Source organism: Hylobates moloch, unplaced genomic scaffold, assembly GCF_009828535.3.
Source record: "Hylobates moloch isolate HMO894 unplaced genomic scaffold, HMol_V3 SCAFFOLD_4, whole genome shotgun sequence".
Classification (NCBI taxonomy): Eukaryota; Metazoa; Chordata; class Mammalia; order Primates; family Hylobatidae; genus Hylobates; species Hylobates moloch.
Window position 1 is genome coordinate 26,851,592 of NW_026652279.1, and position 14,618 is coordinate 26,866,209.

Consider the following 14,618-nt stretch of genomic DNA (forward strand, 5'->3'; position numbering starts at 1 on the left):
ATACCGAGACAGCCCTAGGTGGAAAACTTCCGGAAGGCTCAAGCGTTCGTAAGGGCTCCCTACCCCGCTCAGAGCATAGATGGTACCGTCCGGAAGTCCGGGCGGAGACCGCAGCTGCGCTTCTCGCGAAAGGGCAGGCATCGCGGGGCTGGCCACTTCCGTACTTCCGCTTTCCGGCCCAGCCAGCGCCCGCGATGGTGAGAGAGCCGGGCCCCCGGCCAGGGACCCCCTATTCAGCGTCAGGGCAGTGGGTCGGTGGGAGATGTGGCTTTGCCGCAGGGGCGCGGGGCCGAGGGATGCCGGGGGGTTGTGGGGACACGATGACGGTGGGAAAAAGAGGCGGGGCGGGGGGCCCGAGGTGAGGAAGGGACGAGTGGGGGTACTCCCTGCTATGAAGCGGGCCTTACGGCTTCACGGTCAGCCTTCGAAGCAGGTAGCGGCTTTTCCTGAGCCCTGTAGGAAGCCGGAAGTGGGGTCTCCTAGGCTCTTTGGAGCGTTTCGAGGGTACGTAGTCGGCCTCTTAGCCGGTCGAAGGGCCGCTGAGGCATGAAGCAAGTCCACCTGCCTATCCACAGCGGAACTTCACTAAATACGCCCTTTATCCTCTTCTGCCTTCCTGATCTTACAGTTGCTTAAGGCAGGCCGCAACACTTCCTTATCCCATTCTTGGTACCTCCAGCCCTGCTTCCACCCCACTGGAGGATCTCTCGTGTTGTTTCCATTCAGTCCTTTCCTGGTCAGAACTGAACTGTGTCAGCCTTAGTGTATGTTAGTTGTGATACTGCTCATCCCTCCCTTCCTGGAAGTCCTCCCTTTTTCATACATGTGGGCCTTTTTCATACATGTGGGCATTCCTGGGAGTTGTGACTTTGGATGACCATCTCCCTCTTCGTCACACCTTCCGTGATGATACCGATCTAGTCTCCTGGCTTCGATAACTGCCTTCGTTCTGATGACTCTTAATCTGGCTTCTCAGCTCTCTTTCAAGGTTTGCCTGGATATCTTGAAGAGGCCTTGAAATTAGACCTCTAGTTCAAAACTCATCTTCCATTCTAAATTTGCTCTTCCTCCTGGGTTCCCTATCCTGGCAAACTTTGTGACCTCATATCTCTGCTAGAAATCTGGATTTTTTTTTTTCCAGTGGGGCACATGCCTCTTGATTTTTAAAAATTCAAGTTTATTAAGGTATTACATGAGACTACATCTGTTTTATTCACGAAAGGACAGGCGTCACGGAGCTAGTCACCCTTTTTAGGTTTACTTTCTATAACTGTTGACAAAGGCCGGGCGCGGTGGCTCACGCTTGTAATCCCAGCACTTTGGGAGGCCGAGGCGGACGGATCACGACGTCAGGAGATCCAGACCATCCTGGCTAACACGGTGAAACCCCTTCTCTACTAAAAATGCAAAAAATTAGCCGGGCGTGGTGGTGGGCGCCTGTAGTCCCAGCTACTCGGGAGGCTGAGGCAGGAGAATGGCGTGAACCCAGGAAGCAGAGCTTGCAGTGAGTCGAGATCGTGCCACTGCACTCCAACCTGGGCGACAGAGCGAGACTCCATCTCAAAAAAAAAAGCGTTGCAAAAACTTGCTGGGTGGGCCGGGCACGGTGGCTCAAGCCTGTAATCCCAGCACTTTGGGAGGCCGAGGTGGGCGGATCACAGGGTCAGGAGATCGAGACCATCCTGGCTAACACGGTGAAACCCCGTCTCTACTGAAAATACAAAAAATCAGTCGGGCGTGGTGGCAGGCGCCTGTAGTCCCAGCTACTTGGGAGGCTGAGGCAGGAGGATGACATGAACCCGGGAGGCGGAGCTTGCAGTGAGCGGAGATCGCGCCACTGCGCTCCAGCCTGGGCGACACAGCGAGATTCCGTCTCAAAAAAAAAAAATTTGCTGGGTATGGTGGCATGCGCCTGTAGTACCATCCACTCAGGAGGCTGAGGCAGGAGGATCACTTGAACCCAGAAGTTCGAGGCCGTAGTACACTGTGATCACTCCTGTGAATAGCCACTGCACTTCAGCCTGGACAATATAGCAAGATCCTGTGTCTTAAAAAAAAAAAAAGTCAAGTTGTGTAACCACTACTCCAGCCAAAATACAGAACATTTCCATCACCCCAAAAAGTTCCCTCAAGCCCTTTTGTAATCAGTCCTCTCTTCCTTCCCACCCCCCAACAACCACTGGTTTTTCCCCCCTGTAGTTTTGCCTTTTTCAGATTGTCATGTAAATGGAATTCTTTAGTATGCAAGCTTTTTTTTTTTTTTTTTTTTTTTAAGACGGAGTCTCGCTCTGTCGCCCAGGCTGGAGTGCAGTGGCGCAATCTCGGCTCACTGCAAGCTCCGCCTCCCGGGTTCACGCCATTCTCCTGCCTCAGCCTCTCTGAGTAGCTGGGACTACAGGCGCCCGCCACCACGCCCGGCTAATTTTTTGTATTTTTAGTAGAGACGGGGTTTCACCGCGGTCTCGATCTCCTGACCTCGTGATCCGCCCGCCTCGGCCTCCCAAAGTGCTGGGATTACAAGCGTGAGCCACCGCGCCCAGCCAGTATGCAGGCTTTTAAGTGTGGCTTCTTACAGTAATACATTTGAGAGTCAACCATGTTGTGTGTATCAATAGTTATTCATTTTTATTGCTAAGTAGTAGTTAATTGAATGGTTGGACCACAGTTCGTTGGAAGTGGTTTTTCTTTTTCTTTTCTTTTTTTTTAAGACACAGTCTCGCTCTGTTGCCCAGGCTGGAGCACAGTCGCGTGATCTTGGCTCACTGCAACCTCAGTCTCCTGGGTTCAAGCAATTCTCCTGCCTCAGCCTCCCAAGTAGCTGAGATTACAGGCGCCTGCCACGGCTAATTTTTTGTATTTTTAGTAGAGACAGGGTTTTGCCATGTTGGCCAGGCTGGTCTTGAACTCCTGACCTCAGGTAATCCACCCACCTCGGCGTCCCAAAGTGCTGGGATTACAGGCGTGAGCCCCTGGGAAGTTGTTTTTCAATTCCATTATCCACTCCATCTAATGTCAGTCCAACGCTTGTGATACTCTTTGCTTGTGATACAGTCTGCTGTATGTCTCACTTCCCTCTCCAAATCATTCTCTTCAGAGCCACCATGCAGCTGCAGTCATGAACTTCCTCCTCAGAAAGCCCCAGTAGTTCCTTACCCCCTTAAGAGAAAAGCTAAACTTGGTAGCCTGGCATTCAAGATTCCCCATGATCTTACCTCAACCTACCACTGCAGCGTCATTTAGTGAATCTAAAATGCTTCTCATATACAGAAACATTGTACTCATTACTACTATGAAACTCTTGCTGTCCTTTTTTATTACTCTAACCTTAATTATTTCTTTCGCTCACTTACTCTACAGGAAATGGGTGAGACACTGTATATGTTAGGTACTGAGCTAGGTTGGAGGCTATGTAGCTGTGAATAAAATAGATATGGTCTGTTGACCATGAGGTTTACAGCCTAGTAAAGGAGAAATCAATTTACAAAGGCATGAAGGAGGCCAGGTGCAGTGGTTCACGCCTGTAATCCCAGCACTAGGAGGCTGAGATAGGCGGATCACTTGAGGTCAGAAGTTTGAGACCAGCCTGGCCAACATGGCGAAACCCCATCTCTACTAAAAATACAAAAATTAGCCAGGCATGATGGTGCACACTTGTAATCTCAGCTATTCGCGTTGGCTGAGGCAGGTGAATCACTTGAACCCGGGAGGTGGAGGTTGCAGTGAGCCAAGATTGCACCACTGCACTCCAGCCTGGGCAACGGAGTAAGACTCTGTCTCAAAAAAAAATGAAAAATAAAGGCCGGGCATGTTGGCTGATACAAGGACTGACCAGTGCAGCAAGAAGCTAATCCCTCTACTAAGAATGTCCTTATTCTGGCAGGGTGTGGTGGCTCACGCCTGTAATCCCAGCACTTTGGGAGGCTGAGGCGGGCGGATTACAAGGTCAGGAGATTGAGACCATCCTGGCTAACACCGTGAAACGCTGTCTCTACTAAAAATACAAAAAATTAGCCGGGTGTGGTGGTGGGCGCCTGTAGTCCCAGCTACTCAGGAGGCTGAGGCAGGAGAAGGGCATGAACCCGGGAGGTGGAGCTTGCGTGAGCTGAGATCGTGCCACTGCGCTCCAGCCTGGGCGACAGAGCGAGACTCCGTCTCAAAAAAAAAAAAAAAAAGAATGTCGTTATTCTACTTTTTCTCATTATAAAATCCTCCTAATCCCATTTCACCTTCAAAACCAGTTTCTTCTGCAAATATAGATAACTTGTAAATCTAAATATTTCACATTTCATTTTTATATCACAGTAATTTTCTGTATATCTGCTGTCTAGTTGAGCTGTTTGAGGGTAGAGACAGTGTTAATTATCATTGAATTCCCAGTTAGCTCAGTGCCTGGCAAACAGTACACCTATACATTTGTTGGCCTAATAGATTGACGACAATCATGCATTCACTGGTATGTCACTAGATCCCTTTCTCAACCTCAGCACTATTGATACTTGAGGCTCGATAATTCTTTGTAGTGCATTGTAGTATGTTTAGTGGATATCTGTCCACTCAATGCCTGCAGTTCCCCCCCCTGCCAAGTCATGACAATTGAAATTGTCTCAGCATTCTTCTGGTCTGACCCTAGGTTAAAAAAGAAAGAAAGGAAATGTCTCGACATTGCCAAATGTACCCTGGCAGGCAAAATTGTCTCCTGTTGAAAACCACCATTCTACACCTTGGAAGGCGTCTCGAAGGCCTAGTCTGTTCTGTTCACAGTGGTATCTTAAAGAGCCTTGCACCCTCAGTGCTACCTGGCTTCATGGGAGCTGGAATAGGGGATCGGTGGGTTTGGTGTGACAGATTTTGATCTTCCCTTTCCTCTGTGTTATTTTCTATAGACTGCCACTCTCCGCCCCTACCTGAGTGCCGTGCGGGCCACATTGCAGGCTGCCCTCTGCCTGGAGAACTTCTCCTCCCAGGTTGTGGAACGACACAATAAGCCGGAAGTGGAAGTCAGGTAGGGAAGGACAAGTCAAGGTGGGGATGAGGGGTGCAGCACACAGAGATGGCTGCTGTCTAGAAGGTACCATGAACTTATGTCCTGGAGTAGTCAGGACAGCTGCAGTTGACATTTTGTCTTGCTGCCAGCTGAATGGTGATTCCCAATTTGGAGTTAAGAAAATAGGGTCAGTGGGTTGGCAGGACGGAACCCAGGGGAAAAGACAAGATTACTTGACACAAGGTATGACTTCTCAGAGCAGGACTGTTGATGAAGTCTCTCCTGTGGCATTGTTGAAAACACTGGTAGTTTAAGGAATGGTCAGATAATTGTTATCTGAGATTCCATCTCCATACTTTTCTAATGTAATGATCAGGGATTTTTTTTTACCTACCAGTCTAGACACTCCCCAATCCAAATACTTCATATTTTGAATGATTTTCTCTTACCTAGTTTCCATTTCATAAATATATTTTTCCCCTTTAAAATTTAATCTGGAGGCCTGGTGCAGTGGTTCACCCCTGTAATCCGAGCACTTTAGGAGGCTGAAGTGGGTAGATCGCTTGAGTCCAGGAGTTCAAGACCAGCCTGGGCAACATGGCAAGACTCCATCTCTATCAAAAAAATATGCAAAAATAGTTGGGCATGGTGGCACATGCCTGTAGTCCCAGCTTCTCGGGAGGCTTAGGCGGGAGGATCTCTTGAGCCTGGGAGGCAGAGGTTGCAGTGAGCCAACATTGCGACAGTGCATTCCAGCCTGGGTGAGACCCTGTCTCAAAAAATAAGTAAATAGGCCGGGCATGGTGGCGCACGCCTGTAATCCCAGCACTTTGGGCGGCCGAGGCAGGCAGATCACGAGGTCAAGAGATCAAGAGCATCCTGGCCAACATGGTGAAACCCCGTCTCTACTAAAATACAAAAATTAGCTGGGCGTGGTGGTACGCACCTGTAGTCCCAGCTACTCGGGAGGCTGAGGCAGGAGAATTGCTTGAACCTGGGAGGCAGAGGTTGCAGTGAGCCAAGATCGTGTCACTGCACTCCAGCCTGGCAACAGAGCAAGACTTCGTCTCAAAAATAAAATAAAATAAAATTCAATCTGGTACATACATCAGTGAGATAATCTGGGTTACCACTTTAAATGATATGATTTAATTTTTAATTTTAAAAATAACTGATAAGATGTTAGGATATGCCCTGTTATACTGTTTAAACGTACATGATTTCCAGTGGGCCTTTGAAAATGATTAACGGTTTAGAGACACCACACCACAGTTAATTACTATTAGAGATCTCTAGGTATTCAGAGGCATTACTTTGTAACCTGAACTCATAGGGGTCTCAGAGGCAAATGAATCATTTCTGGATTGATAATTAAAGGAAGCCAAACTGTGTTCAGTTTTAGCCTTTCCTTACCTCTAAGACAGGTGTTCTCTCTGCATTCCTAAATGGTATATTGGTTTGCCTGTACAGGTTGAGTATCTCTTATCCAAAATGCTTGGGACCAGAAGTATTTCACATTGTGGAATATTTGCAGATACTTAACCAGTTGAGCATCCCTAATTCCAAATCCAAAATGCTCCAGTGAGCATTTGCTTTGAGCATCTTGTTAGCACTCAGAAACTTTCAGGTTTTTTTTTTTTTTTTTTTTGAGACAGAGTTTCATTCTGTCGCCCAGGCTGGAGTACAGTGGTGTGATCTTGGCTCACTGCAACTGCGGCCTCCTGAGTTCAAGCAATTCTCGTGCCTCAGCCTCCTGAGTATCTGGGATTATAGGAATGCACCACCATGCCCAGCTAATTTTTATATTTTTAGTAGAAATGGGATATCACCATGTTGGCCAGGCTGGTCTCGAAACTCCTGACCTCAGGTGATCCACCAGCCTCAGCCTCTCAAAGTGCTGGGATTATAGGCATGAGCCACTGTGCCCAGCCAGTTTCAGATTTTGGATTTCAGATTTGCAGATTGGGGATGTTCAACTTGTAGTTACTAAAATAGCTATCTTTTGTAAAGCTCCTACTATGTGCCAGGCACGCTATTAGACATTTGACCCTTTTTGATCTTTCTCAGTCCTCGCCAGTGAATTAGGAATCAGAGTCATTTTACAGATGAGAAAATTGAGATTCCAACAGGGTAACTTGCCCAAGGAAAGTAACAGAGGAGGCTGGATTTCAAAACCTTTTCGCCCTGACTTCAGAGCCTATGCTCTTTCTGCTGAAGAACACACTCACTGGCCCCCATCTTGGAGCACCCCTGCTTGTGAGTCTTCTATTCCTTGGACTCTATGGTCTCATAGTGATTCCAGGACCTGCGTGGGGTCACTCTGACTATTCTGTCCCTCTGTAGTACAAGTACTCTGTCACATTGTGTTTTCAGGAGTAGCAAAGAGCTCCTGTTACAACCTGTGACCATCAGCAGGAATGAGAAGGAAAAGGTTCTGATTGAGGGCTCCATCAACTCTGTCCGGGTCAGCATCGCTGTGAAACAGGTAAGTTCACCATGGAGGAGGCCCATCGTAAGGCCTCTTTCAGTCTTTTCAGCCTCTTTCAGTCCAGGGTCCCCATCTGAGAGATCAGTGTGCCAGATTCCAGATTCAGAGTGCAGGAAACCTAGCCTCTGCTTCCTTTTTTTTTTTTGACAGAGATTCTCACTCTTGTCGCCCAGGCTGGAGTGCAGCGGCATGATCTCGGCTCACTGCAACCTCTGTCTCCTGGGTTCAAGCAGTTCTTCTGTCTCGGTCTCCCGAGTAGCTGGGATTACAGGCGTCCGCCACCATGTCCAGTTAATTTTTGTATTTTTAGTAGAGACAGGGTTTTGCCATGTTTGCCAGGATGGTCTCCATCTCCTGACCACAGGTGATGGGCCTGCCTCAGCCTCCCAAAGTACTGGGATTACAGTCATGAGCCACCATGCCTGGCCAGTAGAGGGCAACTCTAAACTTTCAACAGTATGAAAACAAAACACTATTATTAAATGCAGACTACATACTGTTTTCTACAGAAAGTTAGAACCCTGGGGCCTGCTTTCCTTGTTAAAATGGGAGGTTAACAAGTGTTGGGAGGTGTTAAGGGCATACTAGCAACCAGCAGCAATAATCTTCCTTTAGAAATGTTGAGAGTTCAGGGCCGGGCACAGTGGCTCATGCCTGTAATCCCAGCACTTAGGGAGACCAAGGCAGGTGGATCACTTGATGTCAGGAGTTCAAGACCAGCCTGGCCAACATGATAAAACCCTGTCTCTACTAAAAATACAAAAATTAGCCAGGCGTGGTGGCATGCGCCTATAATCTCAGCTGCTTGGGAGGCTGAGGCAGGAGAATTGCTTGAACCCGGGAGGCAGATGTTACAGTGAGCCAAAATCATACCACTGCACTCCAGCCTGGGTGACAGAGTGCGATTCCATCTCAAAAAAAAAAAAAAAAAAAAATGTTGAGCACTCAGAAGGGAGAAACTTCAGGGATTGTTGGATTTTCAGTGTTATTAAAGCAGAGACCACCTAAGGTTATCTCTGATAGCCCAGGTGATGCTGCAAAACACCCTGGGAAATGTAACACTAGTGAAATGAGAATGTGAAGGGCAGCTTGGAATACAGCTGTAGACTCTGAAAGAAGCGATAGAAGCCTGTCAGAATTACCTCTCTGGAATGGGGCCTCATTAAGAGATGCCCCAACGTAGACCCTTGTTTCAGTTGGCAGCCAGGTCCCCCACTTCAATGATTCTTCAGAGTACCAAACCTCACTGTCTCCTGGGAGCCTTGAAAAAACTGGAGTCAGAAGACCAGGCTACAAGGTGTTTTTGGCCTTGGGTGTCAGCTTTAGAGAAATGTTTCTCTTGCACTCCCCAGGCTGATGAGATCGAGAAGATTTTATGCCACAAGTTCATGCGCTTCATGATGATGCGAGCAGAGAACTTCTTTATCCTTCGAAGGAAGCCTGTGGAGGTGAGACCCTGTGACCCATGAGTTTGCGATACCCAGGACCCTGTTACAGAATGGCCTGGAATTGTTTCTAGAACCAGGATCAGTGCTCCTCCAGCTGTTTGCACCCACTGCCTGAATTGAGAGTTGGCCTTCATCTCAGAGTGGGAGCAAAGAGGATTAGAAGCTTAGGAAAAGTTGGGTCTACCTCAGCCATAGAAAAGGCAAAAAAGAGCCAGGCGTGGTGACTCACGCCTGTAATCCCAGCACTTTGGGAGGCCGAGGTGTGTGGATCACGAGGTCAGGAGTTGAAGACCAGCCTGGCCAACGTGGTGAAACCCCGTCTCTACTAAAAATACAAAAATTAGCTGGGCGTGGTGGCAGGCACATGTAATCCTAGCTACTCAGGAGGCTCAGGCAGAGAACTGCTTGAACCTGGGAGGCTTGCAGTGAGCCAAGATCATGCCACTGCACTGCAGCCTGGGCGACAGAGCGAGACTCCCCCTCAAAAAAAAAAAAAAAAAAAAAAGGCAAAAAAGATAAGACACATTGCTTATTCCTGGAGCCTATAGTCTAGCATCAGAAAGAGCACAGTGAATTAGAAATCCTTTCTAAGCTCTGCCAACTGAATCATAGTCTCTCTTTTTTTTTTTTTTTCTTTGAGACGGAGTCTCGCTCTGTCGCCCAGGCTAGAGTGCAGTGGCACAATCTTGGCTCACTGCAAGCTCCGCCTCCCGGGTTCATGCCATTCTCCTGCCTCAGCCTCCCGAGTAGCTGGGACTATAGGCGCCCGCCACCACGCCCGGCTAATTTTTTGTGTTTTTAGTAGAGACGGGGTTTCACCGCGTTAGCCAGGATGGTCTTGATCTCCTGACCTCGTGATCCGCCCGCCTCGGCCTCCCAAAGTGCTGGAATTACAGGCGACAGGCGTTAGCCACCGCGCCTGGCCTTTTCTTTTTTTTTTTTTTTTTTGAGACGGAGTCTCGCTCTGTTGCCGAGGCTGGAGTGCGGTGGTGCAATCTGGGCTCACTGCAAGCTCCACCTCCTGGGTTCACGCCATTCTTCTGCCTCAGCCTCCCGAGTAGCTGGGACTACAGGTGCCTGCCACCATGCCTGGCTAATTTTTTGTATTTTTGGTAGAGACGGGGTTTCACCGTGTTAGCCAGGATGGTCTTGATCTCCTGACCTTGTGATCCGCCCACCTCGGCCTCCCAAAGTGTTGGGATTACAGGCATGAGCTACTGCGCCCAGCCCACCGAATCAGTCTCTTAAAGCCACAGTTAACATTGGGTCAATTGTTGCCTGAATTTGTACTTGAATCTTCTCCACAGACTCCTTGCCAGGTAAACTTAAAGTATCCCCAGTGACTGAGCAACTACCACACAGCAGCATGTGCCATCATCAGACACGTCAGGCATGTTGGCCAAGTTCTTCCTCATCCTGAGCCAAATTTTCTCTCCTGGTCCTAGCTCTAACCTCTGGGGCCACCCGGAATAAATAAAATTGATCTTCTTCCCACAGCCCTCCAGCAGAAAAAGACCTTAATCCTACCCATCTTCCAAATCATCTCTTCTCTGGACTAAATGTTCCCTGTTGTTTGATTAGATTATTCTGTAACAAGACTTCAAGTCCCTTGACTCATTCTGAATGCAGAGCTGTTGTGCCACAGATAGTCTTCCAGAGATGTCTGATACACACAGAATTCTCAACTGGGTTCAGTTGCTTGGCTCCAACCTAGACACCCTCCCCCAGAGCAGCTGGGCTGCTGACTGGAAGGGTGTGTAGCTTGGGAGAAGATCACAGCCAGTGGGAAGTGTGTGGATGAGTGGAGGACATGACCAGCTCAGTTCCCATGGGGTGCTAATTCTCTCCTGTTCCTTCTCTTCCCCCTCCCTACTGTCTTCTTCCCTAGGGGTATGATATCAGCTTTCTGATCACCAACTTCCACACAGAGCAGATGTACAAACACAAGTTGGTGGACTTTGTGATCCACTTCATGGAGGAGATTGACAAGGAGATCAGTGAGATGAAGCTGTCAGTCAATGCCCGTGCCCGCATTGTGGCTGAAGAGTTCCTTAAGAATGTGAGTAGGGGCCTTTCAGCTTTCCTTCCAGAGGCCAGAGGATCTGGGGGTCATGTTGAAAACTTAGCATCTGGTGGGAAAGGGGTCCAAGCAGTGTGTTTATATGTCCTGAGCTCTCTAGGACCCCTGGGGCACAGCAGGTCAGTCAGGTGCTTTGGAGCTAGAGGACCCCAAGTTCATCTCTGAGAGATACAAGGCATTTTCTATATTTGGGTGTCTGGAATGGCTCTTAGTCTCTCATAGGAACTTGGTCACTCATTTCTACATCTCAGGATGTTCACAAAGTCCTTATCTCTATCTCGTTCAAACCCCAAGTGAGGCAAGTGAAGTCTGCATGTGAATTTTCTAGGAGTATAGGACAGTTAATCATGTTATAATTCCACTTCTCAAATAGACTTCAGTACTTTCCTTCAGCATGTTTCTCAGGCTTAAAGTCATGATTCCTTCAATCTGTTTTCCATCACTTGCATGGTGTAAGTCCTCCAGATTCCTCTTACATTGTTTATGCCTTTCTAATTGAAAGCACTGTAGTCATCTGAAGAGGTAGAATTGTTTACATTGATGAACTGATGACATAGTTCTTAGTTTAGATATTCAGAACATGCCTTTTTTTTCCTCCTTTTTCCAAACAATCTTCGGTTTGTTGACATGTGCCACCCAGAGTGGCTGTGATCTCTAGATGGTAGACTTAGTGTGTACTCCCACCAGTAAGTACATACCCAGTCCAGAAGGAGCTCAGATTCCTAAAAATGGAAATTATACCCACTTCCCTTGGGATTTAATTATACTGAGGATGGCCAGTGTACAGAGTAGCTATGGCGTGTGCACAGGTCAGCATGGTTGTTCAGCTCACTCAGCTGTGGAGGCAGACCACCTGTGTGGGAATCCAGGCTCCATCCCCTACTCAGGCATGTCACTGAACTCTCAACTAAGCCTCAGTTTCCTCAGCTGTGAAATGAAGGTCTGGTAATTAATACTTACCTTTCAGTGGTTGAGCATTAAATGAGACCATGTGTGTAAAACATAGCAGCTTTCCGTGTATTGCAGCACCAAAGTTTTATGGCCAGGATACTAGGAGGCCTCTAGATTGAACTGGAAGGGGAAAATAGCTCTTGTTCCAATTGAATATTTGGCTCACTCATTCAACAATCATTTACTTATTTATGATAATTACATCGCACAGAATTAGACCCCTAAAAAAGTATGTTCACATGTCCCATTTATTACTCAAAACAGTCTTTGAGTCAGCTATTATCGCCATTTTAGAGATTAATAAACTGGGGCTCTAGAAGTCAAAAGCACCTGTCCAAAGTCCCTCAGCCAGTAAGAGGAGGAACCAGAATGTGGAGCTGGGTTTTCAGACTCAGAGGTCTAAAAAAGTACCGTAGCCTTTGTCAGGGGTCACACATTCAGGTGCATCCAAAGGTCGGGTAGCTATGGAGTGGGCTGAGTATGGAGTATGGAGTAGGCAGGGTTGAGGAGCTGCTGAGCGCATGCCTCATCTGCAGGGGCTGGCTCCCACACAGCTCCAGGCCATTGAGCCCCCAAATTTGGATTTGTATATGGCATCTTCCATGTTTTCAAGGTTGGCAACTAATTCATATTGTTTTAAACACCACGTGGGCCATACAGTGCTCATCTTTGGGCTGGTTTGAGGCATGGGCCATTGTTTCATAACCTTTGATCTCTAAAATGTCCAGGGCTGTCCTAGGCAGCATGGGGGACCCTTAAGGGCAGAAAACATTTCAAGGGCCTGTCTTGGTTGGAGTATCATCCAGAGCTTGACACAAAAGTACCAGAACCTGGGTCCTTTTCCACTTGGCCCTGTGAGTCCCCAAGCCCCTTGCATGAGAGCCCCCATGCCTAAAGAAAGCAACCTCAGTTCACCAGGCAGGACTCTTGCAGGGCTTTCTAGCAGCCTCCATGTCAGGGTACAGGGGAGCTATGGAGAAGCTCTCATGGCTGTTAATTTTAATGCCTTATCTAGTGCTAGGCTTAGGGCCAGTGCCCATAGGTCACTTCTGAAAGCTGGCTGAATTAGAGCATGACCACAAGGTGTCCTGGGACCCAACTCTGCCCCTCACAGATATGAGCACAGTGGCAGCTCTCAGGTTCATGCACCTCCTTAGAGCAGTCCCACCAGGATGCAATAATAACCACCATGCACTGCCTCTTGGTTCTCTTGACAGTTTTAAACCATCTGGCTGGATCTCGTGGCCTTCCCCCTCAGACTACCCATGTCTCCACGAAGGTGTCCGGGAGTCACTCCCCAGAGCAGCAGCGGCGGCGGCAGGGAGTTGGGTTGGGGTGGGCATTTGATGAGGGAGGTGGGTGGTGTGCTTGCTAGCTGGGCAAGAAAGCAGCAGTGGACCTGCCCCAAGGCCACATGTGCCTGGTCAGGCTGGCTTCTGATGTTCAGTCCCCTGGGCCGGGACAGATTTTTTTTAACGTCTCGAAACTTAAACTCTGTGCTTGTAGGATACTGTAACCTTTTTGTCTTTTTTTTTTTTTTTTTTTTTAAAAAAACCTCCACCTCCAGTGGCTGTGACTGGTCCCAGTGATTGTACCTTATTGGTTGCTGTGGGTCTGGGCGGGCCTGGAGCCAGAAGGTGACTTATTTTTTCTCTCCTATGCCACCCCAGGTGGGGAGGGAGGGAGGTTTCAGACTCCAGTTTCTCTCCCTTGCCCTTTTATTCCCAAGCCTCCTTGGCCCCAGTATAAGTGTTGGGAACCCTCTGCCAGCTTCTTGAGTTCTGCCTGAAGATGGCCCCCCAGCACTGGTTGGGGACAAGGGCCAAATTGGTGACCACCAGTCATGCCTAGGACCTGGGGCCCAAAAGCCAGGCAACCTCTGGCTACAGGGGCCATTGGGTGCCCTCCCAGTTGAGAGGGGCCGCTGTTTCGCCTTGTCCGTCAGTGCCAGTGCCTGTGCCAGAGGTGGCAAGGTGAGTCCTCCTCCAGAGCTTCCCGGCCGGGCCCTCCTCCTGCCTGTTCTGGCTCCTCTGCTCCCACGCTAGCTGTTCCTTTTCTGATTCTGGTGGATCCTCCTTCCCCTAATTAAAGTCTCTTTTTGCCCTTTTGGGGCTGCATGAGGTCTATGCTGTCTGTGTGTGTGAAAGGAGGGGAGGTGGGGCTTCTTTTCCCTGAGACCAGATGGCTGGTAATTGTGCCTGGAGCTCCCCACTGGGTACAGTCTCATGATTGGTCCTGCCATTATTCCTGCCAGGGGTCCCAACGCAGAGACTCCGTTCATTGCAGTCCAGGCACCATTAATTTCTGAAACTGCTCTGTCTGCCTATACAGAGCTTTGGTGCTTTTCACATAATGAACTTACTTGGGCTAAAAAGTAACCTCAGAGAAACAGTGCTCCCATTTGGTGGATAAGGAAACTGAGGTTCCAAACATGAGATATAATAGCTTGCCCCAAATCTAGCCAGTGAGCAAGAGAGTAGACTTTTGCCTGTGCCAAAACAGTAATCACCATCCACAAGCGGCTATTTAAATTTTAATTATTACAATTAAATAAAGTTTAAAATCCAGTTCCCCAGTCCCACTGGCAACTTAACAGCTACCAGTGACTGTACCATATATAACAGCATATATAGACATACAGCATATACAGCACATACATAGAGATTC

General features: G+C 48.4%; 1 protein-coding gene across 4 annotated transcripts; it reads left to right on the top strand.

The window, feature by feature from the left end:
• Positions 1 to 99: 99 nt before the first annotated feature.
• ARPC4 (actin related protein 2/3 complex subunit 4) lies at positions 100 to 14,075 on the top strand. 4 transcript variants are annotated; one of them, XM_032149678.2, is made up of 6 exons: positions 100 to 197; positions 4,884 to 5,002; positions 7,358 to 7,469; positions 8,825 to 8,920; positions 10,809 to 10,979; positions 13,169 to 14,075. In XM_032149678.2, the coding sequence occupies exons 1-6, from the start codon at positions 195 to 197 to the stop codon at positions 13,172 to 13,174; spliced, it is 507 nt and encodes a 168-aa protein (XP_032005569.1). In that variant the 5' UTR covers positions 100 to 194; the 3' UTR covers positions 13,175 to 14,075. The 4 variants fall into 4 exon arrangements, with proteins under 4 accessions (XP_032005569.1, XP_032005568.1, XP_058293230.1 ...); XM_032149677.2 differs by having other exon boundaries at positions 154 to 251; XM_058437247.1 differs by lacking the exon at positions 100 to 197 and adding an exon at positions 1,484 to 1,504.
• The last annotated feature ends 543 nt before the right edge of the window (positions 14,076 to 14,618 follow it).